Source organism: Pavona decussata, unplaced genomic scaffold (genome assembly GCF_977016875.1).
Source record: "Pavona decussata unplaced genomic scaffold, jaPavDecu1.1 SCAFFOLD_400, whole genome shotgun sequence".
Classification (NCBI taxonomy): Eukaryota; Metazoa; Cnidaria; class Anthozoa; order Scleractinia; family Agariciidae; genus Pavona; species Pavona decussata.
This window is the reverse complement of record NW_028145769.1, coordinates 48,946-72,089: the sequence shown is the minus strand read 5'-3', so window position 1 is coordinate 72,089 and position 23,144 is coordinate 48,946. Positions and strand designations below refer to the sequence as shown.

The 23,144-nt window shown below is 38.9% G+C and overlaps 1 protein-coding gene across 1 annotated transcript; it reads left to right on the top strand.

Moving 5' to 3' along the window:
* The first annotated feature begins 8,200 nt into the window (after window positions 1-8,200).
* LOC146451105 (uncharacterized) lies at window positions 8,201-22,723 on the top strand. Its single transcript, XM_085099571.1, has 4 exons — window positions 8,201-8,450; window positions 12,163-12,355; window positions 15,076-15,182; window positions 20,969-22,723. The coding sequence occupies exons 1-4, from the start codon at window positions 8,424-8,426 to the stop codon at window positions 21,194-21,196; spliced, it is 555 nt and encodes a 184-aa protein (XP_084955697.1). The 5' UTR covers window positions 8,201-8,423; the 3' UTR covers window positions 21,197-22,723.
* The last annotated feature ends 421 nt before the right edge of the window (window positions 22,724-23,144 follow it).

Sequence of the window (23,144 nt, the reverse complement as noted above, 5' to 3'; positions counted from 1 at the left end):
TTTATGTAATTAATTAATCAATCTGGTATTGGGCTTTTTTTGCTGATAATTCCTTTAAGCGACCACTTTGACCTGCCCCAAGGGTGGTCACTTACAAGAGAGTTGACTGTATTACTCCAAGCTAGTGTTAAAAGTGAGTTTACCTTGATAATTCGAAAAAGCAGCAACCAAAAACCACCAATTCTCACGACTACACAGTTATTTACCCTCGAGCATCCAAATGCTAATAGGTCTGAATCTTCGGTGATGACCCCATCAATTACTTTGCCCTTTTCCAAAAAAGCCAACTGAGCGTCTGCTTCAAATGGAGCAACGATGTAGTCGACCTCCATCTCGCGGAGAGTCTAACATGAATATTGAAAAGAGCAGCATTACAAGGTGATTCACAACTACATCAAGGGGACCGATTGATAGAAAGAAATCCATCGCACCTTTATTAGAGTTTGCGCCATCTTGCCAGTGACTTTATACCCTTGACGGAAGTACTTGATGGCCTCGCTTCTGTCGCCCTTTCTCCACAGTTCCTTCCCCTTTTTTTAAGTTTGAGCATCGCATGCTGCACAAAAAGGACAGATGCAGTAGATTCTGTCGCTTAAAACAGCGATGAATATAATCATAAGCTTTAAGCTCATCAGCGAAGTTGTAAGGTGTGATAATTTTACCACATCGATATAAACTTAGAAGAACTGTACTTACTGTGCACGTCTCTCGTTAACAGCTTTCTTTGCGTCCAGCTTGCCGCCATCAAAGACCATTACTGGCCTTATTCCGTGCTGCTTCAAGAGCGCAATCACTTCCAGTGGATAATTCAAGTACCTAAATGAAAGAGACGATCGACAAAATTACCTCGTAAGACATGCACATTTCCAACAAAGATCAACAAACTCAACTGAACGATTTATCTCTCAATCTAGAAATAAACATCAAAGGAGGCACTTACTCTGTAGTATCTACGTCGAGACAGAGTTTCTCTGCACAACTGTAGGCTCCTTTATACAAAAAACAGGAGACGTCAACACCGAGAGTGGAACCACGAAACTCCCGAAGGTGTGAATCTCTCGAGATTCCAGAGAGAAAGGCCAAAAGTCCCTTTATACCCATTGTTGAGTAATAATATATATAACCAAAAGGCTTGACGATAATAACGGCCGTTTTCACGCCATTCTAGGGAACCGAAAGCGAAATCCACTGAGATATTACTATTTTATCGTCATTTCGCCCGCTCTCCAGAGATGTTAACCCTTCGACTGTCGGAGAGAAATGACTCGCATTTCTCAAATTACCCATAACGCATTTCGGACCGTGTCCAACCACCACCAGAATCTGGACTTGCGGCAGACGACTCGTGTAGTAATTGTATCTGGCGCTCCTTTTTTTTTTTTTTTTCTCTTCTCCTGACCGCCGTCTGAAAAAGAAAAAAAAAACGCCTGATCGCAGTTTAGTTGAAAGTTGACCAGACACTATAAACTGAAGCAGCCAGCAAACAATGTGAGGAAATACAGTGAAATATTTTATTACCAGAACATTGCATTACAGTGAAATCGAGAACAAAACAGTTATTTAAAGGATAATGCTTAACATACATGTCAACCCGGGCATGTTTAATATAACAATCGAATCACCGGAAAGTCGCTACAGGCAGGTTTATTTTTAAAAGTTATGACAACTTGGCCAGATCGTGGATCCTATTACTTGCCTGGGATTACTGGACACCAGCTACCAAGAGCTTTAATTTGATTCTGTGGTAAGTTTCTTTGCTTCCCCTGGAGAAAGCAGCAATTCCAGAGATAATGGCCACCGTTTTTCCATCGACCTTTTCACCATACTGAGGTAAGGATGTATTCTGTAGTTATGAGGGCACGTTATGCAACCCGCGTTATAGTGTGGAATTCTGAGCTCGAAACTTTGCACATGCAGTCTTCACCTACCTAATAAAAGCAGATAAATATTGCCTTTAACACTGGTCTGAACTAGGAAAATAATTATAAGGCAGGTCTGAAACAGGGTATTGATTTAAGGGTCAGGCCATAAATAGGGTAGAGAATAACAGACGATGAGGAATCCAAAGACTACTACAAGGCTGACACAACGTAATATAATTATTTCAAAACAATATTTCGGCTGGCCAAACCAACCTTCTTCAGGTTTAGATGTTACTAAATTATATAAATGAAATTACAATATTATATTATGGAGGATGTTATATTATAGGGAAAAACGCAGATTTCGGTGATAAATAGGGTAAGGGTTTTGGGAAGTGGGCCGCACACACCTACCCGATATTTTTCGAAGTAACCCACCCCTACCCTCCCCCCCTACTCCGCCCTCGGTGCTGGCTAGCGTATTTCCGAGCCGGAAGTACGTCTGTGTTCCGGCAGGCTACGGGCTGGCGAGCTACCCGCAGCGTTTCTTTGTCCGGGTATTTAGGAGTCGGTAAACAGCTGTTGAATTGGAGAAGTTCATCGGGGAATTGGAGCGTAACAGGGATTATTTGCGGTTGGAGAAGTAAAATAAAAGACACACAACAACAGATAATATGATTTGATGATAAATTTATTTGTGTCCAAATAAACAGTCAACGTTTTGCCCAAGAACACAAAAGACAACACTGCGCATTCTCCCTTCCCACTGCTCATGAAGTAACCGAATTAGAAACTGATATCTTATATTGCTGTGGTATGGTAAAACTATGAAACTTTGAGGCATATTTTTTAAAAGACTCTTGAGTCAACAACATGCCACGACGGAACGGCTTCTAAATTTGCATTTTACACCCACAGACTTGTAAAAGGAAGGAGGGAAGCGGAACTTCTTGTTTAAACAAGAAAATCCCGTTACTTGTTACTAAATGTTATCAAGCACTTTTAAGTAATTATAGAACTCCGGATGTTGAATGTCAGGGGTTAAGATTATGCTAAACTACATACAAACAAACATTTAAAAGCCATGAAGATACATTAGTGGCGCGTCACAGCGAGATAACTACATGTATTAACAGTCTTATTAACAGACAGATTGATAACATGCAGTCGGTCAATTTAGCCACTCACGCAAGACCAAAAAAAAAAAAAACATCAAGATCTTTAACGTTTAAAGAATTGCATTGGAAATTCTGAAAAGCAGAAATAGAAACATATCCTTGAGATTATTTCACTTTGAGACCTCGAGAAACACATAAAACCTCACTTTAACACGTAGACGGGAAGTTGGTAATATTTTTACGCCTCTCAATCGCTTCCGGGATGAAATAAATGCATTGTAAGCCTAGTGTTTGTTCTGCAGAACGAATCACAGTGTCTTGAAAGATATGTAATTCTAGAATAGAACAATACCGGTTCTTATACCAAGCACTAAGCTCACGGAAACTATACATATTTTAGTATATCCCTTGCAAATGAAGTCACAAAAACTACAAACCGTGGAAATGTTCCGAAGAATAGCACTTTTCAAGGTTTTCTTTTCCACAACTTTCGCTTTGTAATAGAATTCACTGCGATTTCTAACCTGGCATTCCCGTGTTTTACACTCATCAATAACTTTGAGTAATACGAGAAGGACATATTATATCTCAAAATATCTCGGGGATAACCCCTTCGTTTATGAAACTTGTTCTTTTTTTAAACGTCTGATATAACATGGCGGGGTTTTCCTCCGGAACATCAAACGGTACATCAGGCATTGAACTGAATATTTCTACTTAAGAATCTTTTATGCTGATAATTTCTCTCGTTGTAATTCATGGGTCAACAGACTGCTGCGTAGCTAAAAAAAGAAAGAAAGAAATAAGCAACCTACAGTATTTTGTTAACACCATCTTCAGGAATATTTGTCTCTTGTTGAATGAAATTCTACAACTCAAATTAACTCAGTTTCATAAGAATAAGAATAAGATGTAAGAAGAATAAGCTGTCCTATTTCGCTCGCTGTCACTGTAGCTTGTATGTGGTCGTATTGGTTATCACGTCTGCCTTGAACGCAAGAGACTAGGGATCGAGTCCCTGCCGGTTTCATAATCATATTTTCACATAGTACGTTATATCTTGATTTTACACCTGAACTTACTTTGTTCCTTTGATCTTTGATATAACAGGTCATTACAGTGATCCTATGTGAAAACATGCCTGATTTACTTAGTAGTAAAAATATTCCCTGCTGTCTGTTTCAAGTATCTCTCTCACTCTCGGCGTAATTCCCGATTTACAACATGGACTTGCTCTCATATAAATTGAGTCTACATGGGCGAAAGACTCAGGTTTGACCGTTCAATTAAAAAAGCTCTAAAACCCCTCTCGCCACGGTGGAGTTCTCTACTGCACTGCATATTAAAATGGTTGTATGTTTTCGGTTTGTGGGTGTGATCATTTAAGACATTTGAGTGTTCCTCTTTTATTTATGTTGATCGATCGGTCAGCTGTTTATTGGTGTCAGAAAGGGTCAACCGAGATTAATCCATTGAACGCTTGTCTTATTTCGTCACACTACAGGAACCTTTACGGACAATTTCGATCCGGTTAGAGCACTGAAGAACAAATTATCCCAAATTATTCTAAATATCCAATATAAAAACGAATGAAAGAATTACTCAAGCTTAAGGTTGTCTTGTTAAGACCGCTGTAAGGTACATGCATTTAGATTTGAAGAAATGCGGGATGCCTTTTTACAAAAAAAAAAAATGGTGGCGTAATATTTAGTTCATTCGAAGCCCCTTGCAAACAATGGTCTTGTTCCAAACCTTCGCCTGATACGGGCTTCAAACTAAGCCCCAAAAAAACTGTTTACTTCCATTAGCCATTAGCATAAAGTGCTACGGTGAAATGACGCTATCTATACTGTCAAGAGGGGATGAACTACGGTTGCGTTCGAGTGAACGTATCCCGGAATAAAAATAAGCGGATTTCGCTTTCAAGTAAATTTGGGAAGACATTTCTACAAACTTTCTCTGACACATGATAATTTAAGAGCCATTTTGTATTCCATTAACTCCAAAAACCTCTTTTGAGGAATTTCTTGAAATGATTGAATGTATTTCTATTCCGGAATAGGACCAAACGAATGCATCCTTAGAGAACACATCCCCGTGCCCCATAATAGTCATCGAGTCAATACAAAAAATCAATAAATTCGCGCCCGGGTTCCTGAATCCTTAATGAACTCAGACTTTTGTCTTCTTTCGTTTACCATTATTCATGCGTGATTCCCTTGCATAATACACTTGGCTAGATATATAGAGAGACAGTACTGGACTGGACATTGAGAAAACCCTACACTACTTATACTGCATAGTGCTAAAACTGAGATCGATCCGAAAACATTACTCTTTTATGGTGTAACAAAGGGAAACTTAAAACTGTCTTACCTAAGATTCACCAGGTTGAGCACCCATCTATTTAAAACTAGTTGCTGATAAGGGAACCATTCGTTTAAGTATCACTTCCACATGCTTTCCTGATCCAAATCATCTTAACCTTTTGTATATAAACCTACAAATGTCCTTTAATTTTCCTTCCGTATTATAAGCTTACCAACCCTATGAATACTTAAATATTAATGTCTCTCTTTTATACGGAACCGAGCCGATAAGGGTCGCACCGTGCACTGTCACTTTAAAGTTGTTGCTTCCACTCCGTATCTGTTATCATGAGCAGTTAGCACTTTCTTGTTTGCCCAAATCACGGGATTTCAATTTTTTTCCCCAAAATAACTCCTATTAGAAGGGCGTTCCATGCAAAATCACTTAATAGGTACTTGAGGACTTAGCCAATAAGGTCACACTTTGTCGATTCTAGATGGTCCCCGAACGAACCTGTCACCAGTTTCATCATAGGCAATCAGCACTTTTTTGTTTGCCAAATCACGGGATTTCAATAGTTCCAAAATTACTCTCGTAAAAAGGGCGATCCATGCAAAATCATTTAGGTTTCGCATCCGGTCTGAAACTTCAAGAATGTGATTATGGGCATATAATCTTCTCAAAACATTTTACTTAAATCTTAACACAGCTTCCTGCTAAAAATGCCAAACATTTTGTAATTGAAAGAAAATACCTTAACCGCTCAGTAATAAAAAATGAAAGAAAAAAATCTATTGATATGTTTTTTTCATTCACACCGATTTCTCGGAAACATGTTGCAGAATAAAGCTTGGATAAGCACGGATAATAAGCACGGATAATAAAAGCAGTGATCACTGCCTCACACCTCAGTAGCTAAATGTTTGATAATTCTTGAACAAAATAAAAATAGTTTCATGTCCAAATCGCTTAACCCTGTGTCATTTGTACTTCAGTTTATTCTAACGACTAAAAATTCATCTTAATCAAATTGGGATGGGTACGTAGTTTCTATTCATGACTATTCTGCGATGTCGAAAAACAAATGTTTCATTTCCAAGGCAGATTATTATGTGAGAATGTTCAGCTATAAGATCGCTTTCGAATCGCGTTCGCTTATTCATTTAATGCCAAAAACTGTCATTTACTGAATTCTATAATAATTTTTTACCTCAACAATATAAATAGACTCGTTTCTTATTTATTTTCTACTTTTTAACAAAAGGTCAAATTATTGCTTTTTTACTTAGCAACCAGTCAGGAGTAGAGAACGGACGAGACAGCTTTCATACATTCAGAAAATTATAAAAGCTTTTTTTTTTATTGTTAGCAATAATTAGCCCTAACTGTGAACCGAAAGGCACAGCGTCATTAAAGGTGTGTGATCAAACCATTTTTTCTCCTGATAGCTCTGTAAAACTTGGAAGCTCTAACAGTTAAAGGTTTCGATTTAGCAGACTGAAACGCCCACACCTTGAGGAAAACTACCACATCTTAAATATGGACAACTGAAGGGAATGTCCCCTGCAAAGTTGCTCTTTTAAAAGCCTCCTCCATCAAAACCAAGACTACACCTTAGAACTAACTGGACTATTGTTTGTCAATATTGCAGGCGAACATGGAGAAAAAGGCTTTTTACACTTACGCTATGGTAAGTTCTCGCCACAAAAAAAGGAAAAAAGTGACCACCACTTGTCCGCTTAAAGTCATTACGTAAGTTTGAAAATGAGCTCAGTCGGATCGCAGATTTTTGCTGAAACTTAACAAGTTTTAAAAGCCTCACTATAATTTACACGTTCCGATTAATTGGGACGATGTGACCCAATATCAATTTGACAGAAGGATAAGTTTGCGGACGAAAATCGGCCAGATTTATAAAAATCTCTGTCTGCGCTACAGATTTTTTTTAATCACTTGTCGATTTTCACCTCGAGATCGCGCAATTCACGAACAGAACAAGAAATCGGCCGACACATAACGGGTAAATTGGCCGATGCAGGTCAACCTCTTGGGACCGATCCTGAGTCGGTAGGTCTAAATGAGCTTTATTACATATAACAATATATATTGTAAAAGGGCACTCTCCTTACTGGACACTATCCATATCGGAAATCAGTTTGGATACGCTGCTGGTATTTCCACGATATCGATTTACTGAGACGAAGTGTCACCGATATTTAGTGCACCTTTGAATAGCGAAAATACTTACTTGTAACAATGGAAATGTTTAAATACTGATTCAGTGTTGTTAGCAATTACCTACGAGTAGATATAAGCTAGTGGTTATTATCTTTTGCTGCGGATGGCTCGGATGGAATTGGATTGCAACTTGAAATAGTTGGCCAACTTTTTCAAGTTCTTCCTGTTTATCATTTGTAAAATTGCTAAAACTTAATTTATAAATTGTTCTTCATTGGAGAGATCACTTAATATTTTCCTCCCGGTACTCTACGAATAATTTCATGTCAGAGAAAAGGCGCTGTGTGGAATGTTTAAATAGCTTTGATTAAAATGCAGCAAACTCCCGGTGACAGAGCTCCTTGAAGAACAGAAATCACCGATATTTCACAGTTTTGCTAAATTAATTACGGTGAATTTGTTCATGAGTCAAGCTTTTATTTAAGTCCTTTGAGCAATCCACTACTAAAGAAAACCACCAACTGTACACATTCCTTCTAGTTTTAACTAAATTGAACGGGAACAAATCTGTTTGCCTGTGGACAGCTGGCCGCTGTTCCCCCCCGTGCCAGAGAACTTTTGTTACCCGGCGTGCTATTCGAACGTTCAATGTGCCCATGGCGTTCTGGCCGCGCATCTTTTGAAATCTCAGAAGCGAACTGACTTGAAGAAAATCTTTCTAGCAAACGTGATACGGCTTCAATTGAGTCGGGGTTGCGCTGGCAGGATAGGTATGCATCTCTACTTTGATTCTATGAAGGAATTGGAACACTAGGGATGATTTATACGGATTTATTCCGTTTCGTGCTCCGGGCATGGCTGAAATACTGTTCGGCCTTTCGTTACACTTAGCAGTAGAAACCCGAATGACGCTAACTCACCGTAATCGCTTCGAATCGGCTTGAAAAGCTGGTAAATGACAAAGAATACAATAAGTAGTAAGGTAAGTTGACTTTATTCACAAAATAATGTTTGTTTCTACCGTGTTACACAATTCCGTTGTATTCCAATACAAATCCTTATAACTCAAGGGTTCTCTAATATTGAGCTTGGGCCGCCTGTGCGCTGATAAATATCTGAACCAGTGGATGAAATCCTACATTGAAACAAAGCCACTGTGCCTATTTACCTTTCTGTCAATGTTCTGTTGTGTTTTTCTGTTTCCCGCAAAATAACATTCGATGTTATGTTGTGTCTTTGTATTAACTTGGGCAACTTCCGGTTCCATGCCCCGGTGACTATGAAAAAGCACCGTAGACAATACACGATAATTTGCATGGTAACAGAATCAACTTCAAAAACAAACGTAAACGCCTCGATTGATTTTCAGTAAAGTCCTGAGTTACGAGAAAATTATTGTACGATAAAATTCCAGTGTAATAAAAGACTAGACTAAGTTGTACAACGCCTGCGTTAAAACTGTGCATCAATTGACAAACGTTAATGGAGTGTGGAGAATGCCGAATTAAGATAAATCCAATTTGCTATCATTCCTTTTGCATTAATTTCTTGGTGTTTACCCTGCACCGTAAATAACTTGGTGATAATAACAATCGTTGCCTCTTGAGGGGATCTTCCCGGCGGTAATAAACATATATAAAATAGGACTCTAGCGATTACGAAGTTAACTGCACGATGAATTGTTTCTACCGCGGAAGATTCAAACTCGCAGGCTTCAGCAGATCAAACAACGAGTTTCATAAACTATGAAGTTGGAAGAAATTAATATTGTGGTAAGTTACTTACATACGACGTCAGTTGATATTTTGGCTGTAACACCCCTCGCCCCGGCAAAAAGAAATAATCTTTCAATTCCAAAAGAAATAAAACGAAAATATTCCGGCCGGTAAAAACTTATTTAAAGTTTACTTTCAGTTTGCAAACAGAACATCTTCAATTTTCTACCGATCCAACTAAAATCGAATTTTTGAATTTAAAGTTTATTTTCCAATACAACCTGCCCTTACACTTCAGGATTATTATTAATTTAAATAATTATCTAAGAAGCTAAGTAAAGATTTACATGCGGCGCAAACAAGCTATTAAAGTAAACAAACCTTGGTTAAAGCGTCAGGATTCGCGTTAACAGGTTTCAAAATTTAATTCAATAAATTAAACCAATTCAGTAAATTAAATCTAGTTCCAGTTTTCATAAACAACGTCAGTCTTTAAAAGGAGTTTAATATTCCGTGACGTCCGTGAATTGGACGTTTATCGTTTCGTGCCAAATTACCTAGCAACAAACTGTTTTCCATCGAATATCCGGCTTTAAAGAGCTGGCTCCATGTCGTTTACACGGCTAGCCCTGTTAGCTTGCTACCATCTCTTTGGTAACGCATAAACATCTCGATCTTTTCGGTTAATTAATGCGGAAAAAATGCGTGAAAGTCAAAACCTGCGGTCAAAGGACGACTTGAGACAAATTCCAGTCGCTACATGTAATGCTATTAACAACTTTCAGCGGAAAATATTCTGAAATATTGGATAAGAACAAATACCTGTCGCAAACTAGCAACATTTTGTCCTTCCTCTTTGTCAAAACTGACAATGCCGTGGCAAAGGACAAGATTCATGAAGCTCTTTCAAGTTCACATGTATGCTTAGTACTTTTTCTTGACCAAGTCTCTTGATGGCATAACAATTGACTATTGCTAAGAAACTGAAGATATCTCTTATCGTGAGGTTCGAGTCTGCCCCCGGCCATCCCTCAGATCAAATATTTATTTATGGTTAGGCGCTTGTTTTTGTTTACCAAACTGACCTGAAGTAATTCAGTAAATATGTCGTCTACCTTAACAAAATGTTCGGGGCCCTTTAGTCAACCAATGATTATTAAATTAATAAAGTAATCACTCTGTAATCAGATTAAAAATGTTCAAGGCTGTGTCGCTTTCACGTACTTGAGATGCTTACAAGTACTGAAAACTCATCCTTTTTCCAACTTGCGATATCCGGTTGCCGAAATTAAAATTACACAAGCTTTTATAAATAAATCGATGGACTTGTTTTTGAATATAATACGAATATATGAGACATACATTTGACTACGGGTGAAAGCATAAATAGAAGAAAGACCCTCACAGTTATTTATGTAACTGTTAATAGGCATTTGCGAAAAGAAAGCCTAAAAAAGAAAAAAAAAACAAACAAAAAAAAAAAAACAAGCATTATGGAACCCATAATGTATTTATCTCGCGACATGATGCCCTCGTGAAAACGCGTTGAGGTCCTCAGTGCTAGGTACCAAGATTGCGTAAAGTCTAACCAATGAGGTGTTAGGGCGGTTCCGACTAGGTTTATAGTCGAGAGTCCTTGTTAAAACCGTCCTTCCTTCCCTTGCCATCAGAGTGTTCATATCAAGAGACACGTTTTTTCCCTGACAAACCAATTCAGTCAAGTTATTACTTATATTCCTATTCACTTTGAATGTTCTTGTTTTTTTTTTATCGAAACATTCACTTGTTTTTTGGGCATTTGTGTTGTTCTCGAGTAGTTTAATTTTCTTTTTCATTTGTATCGCGACTTTTTGCAAATTGGCGCCCACTTGAGTTTAAATCATCGGGCATTCTTTTATCCAAAAAAACTCCTTTTCGCAACTAATTAAGTTGCATGAATAACTGCAAGAGTTTTTCTTCTTTTTAATTGGTCTTAGTTTTGCATCCAAGCAAGACCCTTTCGAAAAAGAGAAACGTTTGAGAAATGACATGAAAAGAACCTATAAACAATGGCTTTTAACGAAGAAGAGAAACGCAAAAAAGAAAAATTATTTACCCTGAAGACGTTTTTCTTTTTCTTTAATTGAGAAAGAGGAGGACATTTCCCATCGGCACAGAGTGACATAACTATTAAAACACAAATGTAGTCACGAGTACTAAAAACGTAAATCGGTCTCCTTCGTGGAACGTCGTAGCTTTTGCAAAAAATGAGGTGATATGTATATTTTATATTCATAAGTATCACATTCATTTAACTGGATAAATATACATTTTTTTGTTATGGGTGACACTAAACAAGATTACTCATCGAACTACAGTGGAACCCCGTTAACACAATCATCTTCGGGGCTCGAAAATGTGATCGTAATAATTTAACGGGTTGGTCGGATTAACGAGGTTGTAAAACTAAGGAAATGACTGGAATTTCAATTCTCTTGGGGCACGAAAAATGGTCGTAATCATCGAACGAGGTGGTGTAAGGCGGCGTTCCACTGTACGAAGAGACCCTCCTTTAACCATGGCAGACCAACCACACGACAAAATATACTCTATGGAGAGAGTTTTCATCTCACAATGAAAAATATTCGAAGTAGCTTCGCATAACCCAAGGGGCTAGTCAAATTAATATCACGTGTATAGTACCCACCTTCCCTCCCCCTCCCACCCTTCCCTTAAAAGTTTTGTCAAGATTTAAAGAGGATTGAGATATTGGTTTGACTCCCAATCTCATTTATTACTCGCGACTTAAGAACATTTATATTTAATCTTACCAAATTTATCGGAAGCATTCAAATACAATTTTATAAGCGACTGAGAACACATTTGGATCGTAAAAATTAGACCAATGGTTGTGGCGCTCTGGTTCGTGCACAAATGTGAGTGACTTAGTCCAAATAAGAACGACCTTTTGATGATGTGTCTGCTCTTTCTCGTTTGCAGGTTGGAGTGATTTTACATGTCGTCTTGGCGATAGCTAATGAAATCCCTCCACGGTGCAACATCACAGTGTCGGGCAACAACAACATCATGAGCATAAAATCGCTAAAGGCGGGAAAATATCTCAAAGCGGAGTTGAAACTGGATGGCGTGAGAACTCTGTCATTTACAGGAAATGAAACCGATTGCGGCACATGTAAGTTGACTTCTTAGCGCTTACATTTGGCAAGCGTTTGTTAATAATAGTTATACTTGTAATAATCAGTTCGATGTCACGAGGATCTCTTTCCTTTGCCAAGTTGGTGATGATTTCATTCGCACCTTCAAAATCTGAAGGGGTAACCAGATATGCGTCCCAAGATCCATTCAATCTCGACTCCAATCTCTATTAGGAGTGTGTTCTTTCTACGCCGACCGCAATAACAAATAGTAATCAGAGATTTTGGAGACGCGTTTGAAGGTTTTTTCTTTGTGGGGAGGGGGGGGGGGGGGGGGGAGGGACACACGTTCCCTCTATTTTCGGCGGAAATCATCCAATGGAGTGAAAGGCAATTGGGGCGACGGCCATCGGGCAGTCCCGACCACCAAAATTTTTATTTTTTTTTCTGCACGAAAGGCGGAGAGCTCTTCGGAGGAAACATGAAATTGGGATTGCGCTCTTCAAACGCGACTCAATTATTCAGCAAGCGCGGGTTGAATTTAGAGGACAGTGCCTACTAATACCGTGGTATTTTTGCGCGGTTTAAGCCTATACGGGAAAGCAGATATAAATTAGCAAGGACTATTGGCTTCCAAAAAGAGAATTGGGGATAACCAGGCATTTTTTTGAGATAATTAGGCAAAAATAATTCTAAAAAGCGATAAAGCAATGTATGGCTTTTTTTTTTTTAGTTATAGATTTATTATCTCTGAGAAATGCATGGTCCCCCCACCCCACCCCACCCCACCCCACTTTATAAGTTCTCCTTTGCCAGCATAGTTTTAAACCGTGCAAAAGTATCCCTGCATCAGTAGGCACCATAGGAAACCCAAGTATCTCCTGATGCGCTGAACGTATGCGCAGTAACAAAAGTAGGCACTGTCCTTAAAATTGGATCATTGGATAATTTAATTTCAGAGCTTTGAATGGCTTAGCGGTCATGCAGTGTATGAATCAGATATACAGACTGTGCGAGCTCAAAGTAGATGACATCCGTTTGCCGCGCCCTGCCGTTAAAGACGCGCAAACACTAGCTTTCTTTGTCCTGGCTAGATTTGATTTTGCAAAAGGGATCAAAATACAATTTATTGATGACCCCGATATCTCAATGCAAGCATATGAGACATGTTTTGTACAGATTTTTTCAAGTTCCTTCTGAGTATAGGCCTTATCATGGTTTTCGACGCCATTTTGACGAGTAGGCAAACAGGCTCCAAATAACAGTGTTTGTATGGAAATCCCATGTCAAATAATTTTCATAAAACATCGCTTCTAAAAAATTCATGAATTGGAAACTTTTGACACTAGGAAAAGGATTTTAAGAAAAAAAATTTGGAGGGATGTAACTGTTCCAGAAAGCGTCCAATTCATGAATTTTTCAGAAGCGATGTTTTATTTAAATTATTTGACATCGGATTTCCATACAACCACTGTTATTTCGAGCCTAATTGCCTACTCGTCAAAATGGCGTCGAAAACTGTGATAAGACCTATTTTGGAGAAATTGCTAAGAAATGATTATAGTTTATTCCTCCTTCTGTAAGAGAAATTACGCAGGATGCCCGTAGGGCAGACATTGTCAAGTTTTCGTTCGAGTAACTTGTTTTTTTTTTTTTTCGTCGTAATCACAAATCTACACATTAATTTATTCATTAAACTCTGCTCTCTCCTAGAAGGGTTCTATTGTTCTCCAACAAAAACGGCCCAATCAAAATCTATTATCGGCGCGTATATCACGAGGGAGGGGATATCCCTCATCCCTACCTGTGTGACGTCAAATCATCATTTATTTTATTCATTACACCTGGATTAAATTCTGCTCTCTCCTTGTGGCGGCCATATTGTTTTCATGTTTGAGACTCAACTATGCCGTTTCCAAAAAGAAAATTAACCCTTTTGAAGTGATAAACCGAAAGAAGAACTTCTAAGAAGCACTCGACGGTTAAAACGGTGAAAATTGGAGAGTTCCTGGCAAAGGAATCATGCTTTGTTTGACAGTTGTAGAGCCACAATGCTAGGAGGAAAGGTCGTTTATAAGAACGCATCACATCAATTTGTCAAATTGATGCTTAAACGAAACTGAAAATCCACTTCACAAAAAGATTAAAGGTTTGATTGTCAACTGTTACTAAACGTTTTCATTTAGGAAAGCTTTTGGACTGTTTTTTGTTCTGTAGTTTGGTGAAACAGGAACAATTTGTAATCTTACACTTTTATTAAAATTACATAACCAGAATAGAAAAAGTGAGTAGAGCCATGTGTATGGTCGCAATTTCCGGTATAACAATAAGTAGCGTAACACAAGGGAAAACGGAAAACACGCTGTCTTTGTGACTCAAACTATTCCATCAGCTAGTTTTATTGGATAGTTTTAAAAATCTGCGAAGCATACAATTTTTAAATTATTTCTTTACTTTTTCATGCTTTTCGTTTCACGCACATGATTTAACGAGTTTTTATCACTTCTAGATGTAGCGTGGGTAAATAAAGTATTGTATTGTATGGAAATATATGAGTCCACATTAAGCATCCCGCGAAAATGCCATTAGTGGTATCTTGTTTAATGTTAAAAAAAAGATACGATACGCGAAGCAACGCAAAGGTGGACGTGTGCGTTCTATTGGTAGTTTTGCATGGTTGCCAATCACAAAAAAGCGTTCAACCTATCAATCAGCCGGTTATTTTCTTGTTATAATTTACGTAAACCTTTTTCTGTAGTTTTTGTACAAACCATGTTTCGGCGCGACACTTTGATGTACACATTCAGCCTCCCCGGAATGCCAGACGTCTGTCTAGCTGTGTCGAAGAGAAAGTTGGTTCTGGAGGTAGGTTTAAACCTCTGAAGTGTTATCAAGTTTTCCCTCCTTCGAACTGAATTTCCATGATCTGAACATAAGAAGAGCTAGGTTGCTTTTGAACTGAAAATATGTCATTAGCAACTTTTAGATCGAGGTTCACAAGGTCTTAGCTTAACAAATTAGCCATAGTTAGTATTCTTATAATAATAATAATAATAATAATAATAATAATAATAATAATAATAATAATAATAATAATAATAATAATAATAATAATAATAATAATTTTTTTGCCACTCATATAATTTTGCATAGATCACTTGAATCTACAAGTTATCTAGTAACTGGAAGATCTCTGCAAGCTCGTTAGAGCTTTTCTAAGGAGACCTCCCTTTTATATGCTCAAACTTTACAATCGTTTGCTGATCATGGTGGCGTAATTACATTAAATTGTAGCAAGATTTCTATGAAATATTTCTAACGATTAAACAGATCATACTTTTCGTTTTGTCGTTCACGTAGAGTCATATTGCTTCTGAACAAATAGTTTTACTTTTTTGTTTTTATAAAACTGTATATTGACTTTATAGCCTTTAATGTTCTTTGCAAACTATTCCATATTTCTGCTCCTCTATATTTAGCTGAAAATTTACCATAGTTTGTTCTTCTGTAGAACTTCTTAAAAGCTTCGATGACTGCGTTGCAGATCCGTTAAACTAGACAAGCACTCGCTAAAAACTCATTACTGATGCGGGGACAAAATTCGGCAAAAACAGACAACAAAATAGACAAAACAAAGGCCAATATTATGACATAAGCATAATGTGATTTTATCTCAAGGCCCGTCATAGTATTTAGGTGTGCCGTTGCATGGGGCATAGAGCGTTGTGAATCATAAAACTTAAGCCAGTCAAATGGGGTCAGATCTAATAACACCGAGGTTTTTGGTCAAGATCAGTTTATCTCGTGGTTCTTCTCCCCTTTATTGCCATCGTGTTAAAATCCGAACACAGATTTTCGGTACTGTAGAAGAATTAATTTTCCCGCCCCCTTCCCATGCTCCGGCCTTTCTTTTTAGGCTTTTGTTGCCTTTTAATACGTACTTTGGTCTTTGCCGATATTTAACCCCACCTTTGCTTAAGAGATTGCCTGATGTTTATTATATCGATGTTCTTGATTTCGGATGAAATAAAAGCGTCACTTTGTGGCCAATTTATCCCACATTAGCAGTTATCATTTTATCTCCCGTCAATCTCGTCAGCAAACTAGTGCGACGTCACGCAGAGCTTCGGATCCCGTTTCGGTAGGGACACAACGGTTTCGTGATAAAAAGAATAATAAATAGAAAACCATGCGTGGGAAGAAGGACGACAACAATAACAACAACAACAACAACAGAAACAACATCAACTTTATTGAATAAATAATAAAATTACATACAAGGACTTGAGAACCCGCAGGTAGCTATCAAGCTATTCGAGGAGGGCTTAAGGAAAGAAAAAAAGAGGAACACACAAATTATAAAAAAAAAAAAAAAAAAAAAAAAAAAAAAACATTGATCCTAAGACTCCTAGACTTCGAAGAAGTTGGAATAAGGGTCAGTGGTAACCAGGTAGTCAAGGCTGTTGAGCTCAAACAGGTCAGCCGAGATGCTTTGCCAAGGTCTTAACGGTATTTCATAGCACACTAAGGGCTCCTTCTGCTGGTCTGGTTGGTAGCTGTTACAGATACTGCACTTTGAGATAAACTCGGTGATTTGCTTGCTCATGCCAGGCCAGAAGAAATTGCCTCGAGATCTTCTAAGACATCCCTGAATGCCCAGGTGACAAGCATAAATCTTGTCAATAACGCAATCCCGCAAGGCAAGTGGAACCACAATGCGTTCACCCTTGAAAACAACTCCGTTCTGTAGTGACAACTCTTCTCTAAAAGGGAAATAGTTCTGCAACTTGGGGGACACATTTGCCTTGCTATATGGCCAGCCTTGTTTGATCATAGTGGCTAATGCACTCAGATCTGCGTCCAGTTCAGTTTCACACTTGATGTCACGTAGGGTGGTTTGTCGAATGGGCACAAACTCAACCATGTTCACATACGCAGTCTCGATCTCTGTTGGTGATCTTTCATCAGCAACACCCAACACATCTTCCTTGGTATCTTCCTCCTGCTTTACCAGTGGGACCGATACGCCCGGCTAAGGGGATCTGCCATTTGCATCTCAATGCCCTTTTTGTAAGTGACTTCGAGGTCAAATTTCTGAAGACGCAGCAACATCCTCTGCAGACGCTTTGGGGCACTCAGCAAACTTTCTCTCATAATAGATCCCAGAGGTTTGTGATCAGTATCAACGAAGACCATTCTACCTTAGACATAGCTCTCAAACCGATCAACACTAAAGACAATTGACAGCAACTCTTTCTCTATGTGGGCATAATTAGTCTCAGCTGCAGTTAGGGCCCTTGATGCGTACGCTACAGGGTGCCCATCCTGTAAAAGACATGCTCCGAGACCTCTCATGGAGGCATCACATTGCAGTGCTGTCTTCTTTTGTGGATCAAAGAACTTGCGTACTGGGGCTTTCGTTAGAACCTGTTTTTCATCCTCCAGGCACTTTCCACGGGCTTCTTCCTCCCAAAGAAACTCATTATCTTTCTTTACAAGATCTCGAAGTGGGTTAGCCACATCTGCCAGGTTTGGTGCAAACTTCTGTACATAGTTCACCATTCCTAGGATTCTCTGGACACCATGCTTGTCACTGGGGGTTTGGCTTTTCGATGGTGAACTTTAGTTCGTCTGGATCCACTCAAAGACCCTCTGATGATATCACATGACCCATGTAGGTCACTGGCACTGGTTGAACACCGCCTTCAGGTGACGATCATGATCTCTGAAAGCTTCGTTATCTGTGTCTCCTGATCCAAACACCAGTATGCCATCAGCAATGGCCTTCTGGCCGGGTAGACCGTCAAGAGCGATATCAATTCTCCTCTGAAACTCCTCTGGAGCAGGAAAATAGTCCAAATGGCATTCGAAGCCACCGGTATCTACCCCATGGTGTTCCAAAGGTGGTCGCATAACTGCTTTGCTCATCTAGTTGTATGTGCCAGAACCCGTTTTTCGCATCAAGCACTGTAAACACATGGGCCTTGGATAGCAGCGGATGCACATCATCTATTGTGGGCAAGGGGTAGTGATTCCTTTGTAAGGCCTCATTCAGTGGTTTGGGATCAATACACAGTCTAACTTTGCCATTTTTCTTTGTTGTGACCACTAATGCTGAGATCCACTCAGTAGGTGTATCAACCTTCTCGATCATTCCAATATTTGACAGTCTGTCCAACCCTTGCTTTAAAGGCTTTTTAAGGGCAATTGGCACCCTTCGAGTAGGCAGCTGTACTGGATTGACATCCTTGTCAATTTTCAGGTGTAGTTGGCCTGCCAGTTTTCCTTTTCCGGAGAACACAGCTTTGTACAGCGAAATGCAGTCTTCTTTCTTGAGATTGACAGGGTCTACATCATTTAAATCTAGAGCAAGGGTGTTTTTTCATTGATAGTTAGCAATTGAGGGTGTTTGCTGGCCCTTAAACCAAGGATAGACTTGCATGGACTTACTCCACCAACAATGTAAAATTCAATACTGTACTTGTTATTTTTCTTTGAGTTTGTCACTCGGAAGCGTTTCTTGCCCAGCGGTTTAACTTTAGACAGGTTGTACATGACCAGAGGCACAGATTTTTTTTTCTAAGTCGTTTTGGCAGTCTGTTCCACAGATTCTCTCCACTGTCTTATTCGACATGAGGTTTACAGTTGAGCCGCTGTCAAGCTGGAACTTCTCTTCCCCACCGTGACAAGAAGGGTGGCAAAAATTTTGCTCGGGTGATTGCTGGAGACTAGCGCATTGACTTGCTCTTTCACGTCAATCTGCTACATATTCGTCATCATCGGATTCAAAAATCCATAGACAGCACCTTTTTCTTTGATTTTCTGCAACAGACTGCAAAGACCGCTCTTCTTGCAAGTGGTTCCCCATGCTGGACAGTTCTTCTTGTCGAAGGGATGCTGCCTAGCGCAAAATTTGCCTGTCATTCTTGACTTCCGTGATTCAGTGCGGGGCCTGTTGTCCGATACTCCAGACTTCTTTTTGCTTGCCGGTTTCACTTTTACCTCCTTTACAAGACGGACATCCTCCTGATTCATGGTCTTTAGTTGCCGTGCCGAGGTCTCTGAAGATCTACAGATGTCAATACATTTACCCAAGGTGAGTTTTCCTGCTTGTAGTAGTTTCTTTCGAGCTGAATTGTTTTAATGCCAACCACTATTCTATCACGGATTAGTGAGTCTGCTAGTGTCCCATAATTGCAGGTCTTGGCTAATTTACGTAGAGCAGTAACATAGGCATCTACAGATTCATTAGACTCTTGATCCCTACGGTTGAAGACATATCTTTCGAAGGTTTCATTACATTCCCCAATGCAGTAGTTTTCCATCTTCTCAAGTATCACATCTGGCTGTTTCCGCTGGTCTTCGGACTCAAATTCCATTGAATCAATAACATCTAGTGCATATGAACCGATACAGGTGAGTAGGGTGGCCGTCCTTCGTTGCTTTATCCTATCCAGATTTTCTGGATCCTTGAGTTGAGCCGCTATTTCGTAGTTCGACCACGCTCGACTGAATCGTTGCCATTTAACAGGAAGATTGCCGACGCTTAAATCCAACTTTTCTGGAAGCGGTATATTCACTAGAACTGTAATCACAGTAGGATTTGTAGTCGATGAATTCGGAGCTGAACCACCAGTGCTATCGCCAGTGTTGTCGCTCAGGGTTGTCGACATATTGGAGCGATTATATTGGAGAAAGTACTCACAATTGCCTTCGACGGAGGCTACGAGCTGTAGTGTACGACCAGTTTACTTCTGACACCAAATAAAGCGCGTTAAGTGAATTCAACTACAGACGAGATTATGGAGACGAACCGGCGATTTAAAAAAATGTCAGCCATTGCAAGATTAGCGAGCACATGCAAGCACATCCGGGATGAAGGCATAACTTAACATACTACGCAATTCCAAACTCGATGTGTCACGTGTGATACGCGTGACAATATCGTTACAGGTGTGACGTCACAAGAGTAATTTGACTGTAGAGTTTCCCTTCGCAATTGCTTAAACCAAGTATTAGATTAAAGAATATTTTTTTTTTCCCAAGCTATTCTATAGTTTGCAAGAAGTAGGGAGCGACAGAAAGCAGAAATGTGAACTAATAATCATGGCGTTTCCTTGATTTACATGTTTACTCTGACGCAGGCAAAACTTGTTAATTAATTTATTTTCCAATTTAAGCTAGAAAAAAAAAAAAGATAAAAAAGAATAACATACGTTATACTTATTTTTATAGACCATTTCGGTTAATGTATTTAAATTCTAGCTTGGCTACGAGGCTTGGGAAAATAAAACAAAATAAATTTCATTGACTGGTTCAGAGATGAATAATTAATTTCTTCTGTTTTATTCCTTAAACCTCGTAGCCAAGCTAGAATTCTAATCTACCGGAAATGGTCTATTCACAACCGGTTTCAAAATTTAAAAAAAATGCGAAACTTTGGTTTACAGTTTTGAAGCAGTACAACGTTTTGCATCCAAGCTTAAACACAAATAAAATGCGAATCTCGTGGTGTCGAAAGTAGGGAGAAGCGGCGAAGGAGAAGAAGAAACGTTGTCCCTTTGAACGTTTGTCTTAGTGTTCAAGATGGACCCTCCATCAACTGCCTTTTGAATTAAAGTTATTAAGTACCTTCCTATTTTCATTTACAGCCATCATGCGATTCATCTAAGGAAAAGTTCCTCTTTACATCTCAGCGAGTCTACCTGTCCGAATACTTGTCAGCTAAGCCCAAGATGTATCACATATTAATATCACTGAGCAGGAACGGTACCGTAGTTAAAAGCAGCAAGACTGGAAAGATCTCCCTGGTTCGATACGATCAATACAATTGGAAAGACTACGGGGCCTGGGTTAAACGTGAAGAAAGACCTTCTTAATCTACATGGAGGAATATCTTTGTTACGCCTAGTTCAATATGAATGCCGACTTAATTAACCTATTAACCACAAACGAGAGAAAAATAAACTGATTCCCCAAATAAAATAAGAAAAATAGCGCGATAATTCAAAGTCTCAAAGACATTTTACCCTTTGGCTGTAAAAATGCACTCTGAGCTGTTTGAATTTCGAACCCGATTCAGTGACCAATTTTTGAATTAGGCGGTGACTTGTGATGCTAAAATGATACCAGCAACAACAGCCAGTTTCTGATTTAAATGCACCAAATCGTAGGCAAAATATCCAAATAATCAATCAAGTTCAGAATAATGAATAACAATAAAAAGAACTAACAACTGACCTGCAAAAGGAAACGGTGATTCAGCTAATTTACGGAAGATAAAAATGGCCGTCATCTTGAATTAGGCGTTACTCCTGGCATTTAAGGTTGTAACCCAGCGAAACGGTCTTTAATACACGAGCGAAAGGTGATGTTATGACTTCTCTCATGTTAAAACGTACATGTTTGAAAGCTTGAACGTTTGATGATTCTCGTGCTGACAATGATTTAAGAAAATATTATAATAGAGTGAGTTCCGGCGACTATATCGGAGGAGCGAAACAATAGAAAGATTTTCCTCGGGGAAATAACTTTATTTGCAAAACATGTTTTATTGTTTGGTTCCCGGCTCCAACATGGCTGCCGTGAACACACTCCAATGCTCCCTCCAGAAACCACGGAGGGACTCTACGAGCGAGGGATGATTATGGGATGATTATGGTTGGGTAGACGGATGGACATTGCGTAAGTCGGTGAATAAGTACATTTTCTGGCTGTCCGTTGTAAAGGAAATACTCTTTCAGGTGAAGAGATACACTACCCCGAGAGATACACTACACAAGAGATACACTACCCCGAGAAAATGCCGAATAATGTATATTCGTCGCCTCAATGTTCATCCATCTACTCAAACGATCCCATAATCCCTTTCTCGTACCATTCCTCTCACAGTTTCTGGAGTGGGGAATTAATGTTTATCGTTCTTTCAACATTGACACTGGAACGAACAAGATAAAATATTTTTTGTTAAGAACTGAACGTACTACGCACAAAACGATGGAACACGTTTGATCAGTTCACAATAGCGTCGTACATTTATCAGTTCATTTGTTTCATTTATGGCTCATCTTAAGTAAAGCGAGAGGTTTGTGCGACTTGTCAACCGCTTCACATTTTATGAGGCATTACATTTGAAATTCCATAGCACAAAAGAGATTTACAAAAGTTCAGGCTTTCAACTACACCGGCTTAAAACATGGTTTTATTCAAGAATGCTGCGAATATTATGCGAAACTCAAAACATCAAAACTTAAATGTGGATCGTTTTGATGAACTGAGTTTCTTTGTATTTATGGAATAATATATTGATTATTGTAAATCAAAACTTCACTTTAAAGTATTTTATTTTTAATTGGTAGCATTAATAAATGTAAAGGTGGTATACAAGCCTAGTAGTTAAGATGTAAATTTAAGCTAAAATCTCTGCCCCGTCCCGAATATAGAGGTAAAAATATTTTGTAATTAAGATTTATTTCAAAGAAATAAAATCTGGTTTAATTTGTACTTATGTCATTAATGTCTTGCTGCTGTAGCTCAAATAAATGGATAAATGTACATTCCACAGTAATACTGTTTTAAAGGAAGGCCACAATGGGGTTAAGCGTCAGCCGTCAAAAAGGGCGAAATTTTTACCGTCAAGCGTAAAAAAAAAACCAGTTATTATTAGCCGTCAAACGGTTTTAAGGGTCCATTAAAGTATCTTTTGATGCCGTTGCTAGGGAACAATCAATTTGCTATAGCTCTGCACGTGTATGTTTCAATTGGACCAAATTTGGGCAATTGACCTATAGGGGGCAAATATGGTCCAGCTCATGACGTCATCGGACC

Bases quoted from the DNA above. Each gene is read 5' to 3' on its own strand.
- LOC146451105 (XM_085099571.1), top strand. From the start codon at position 8,424: ATGACAAAGAATACAATAAGTAGTAAG. The intron at 12,356-15,075 runs GTAAGTTGACTT...CTTTTTCTGTAG, and splicing joins TGAAACCGATTGCGGCACAT to TTTTTGTACAAACCATGTTT. The intron at 15,183-20,968 runs GTAGGTTTAAAC...TTTCATTTACAG, and splicing joins AGAGAAAGTTGGTTCTGGAG to CCATCATGCGATTCATCTAA.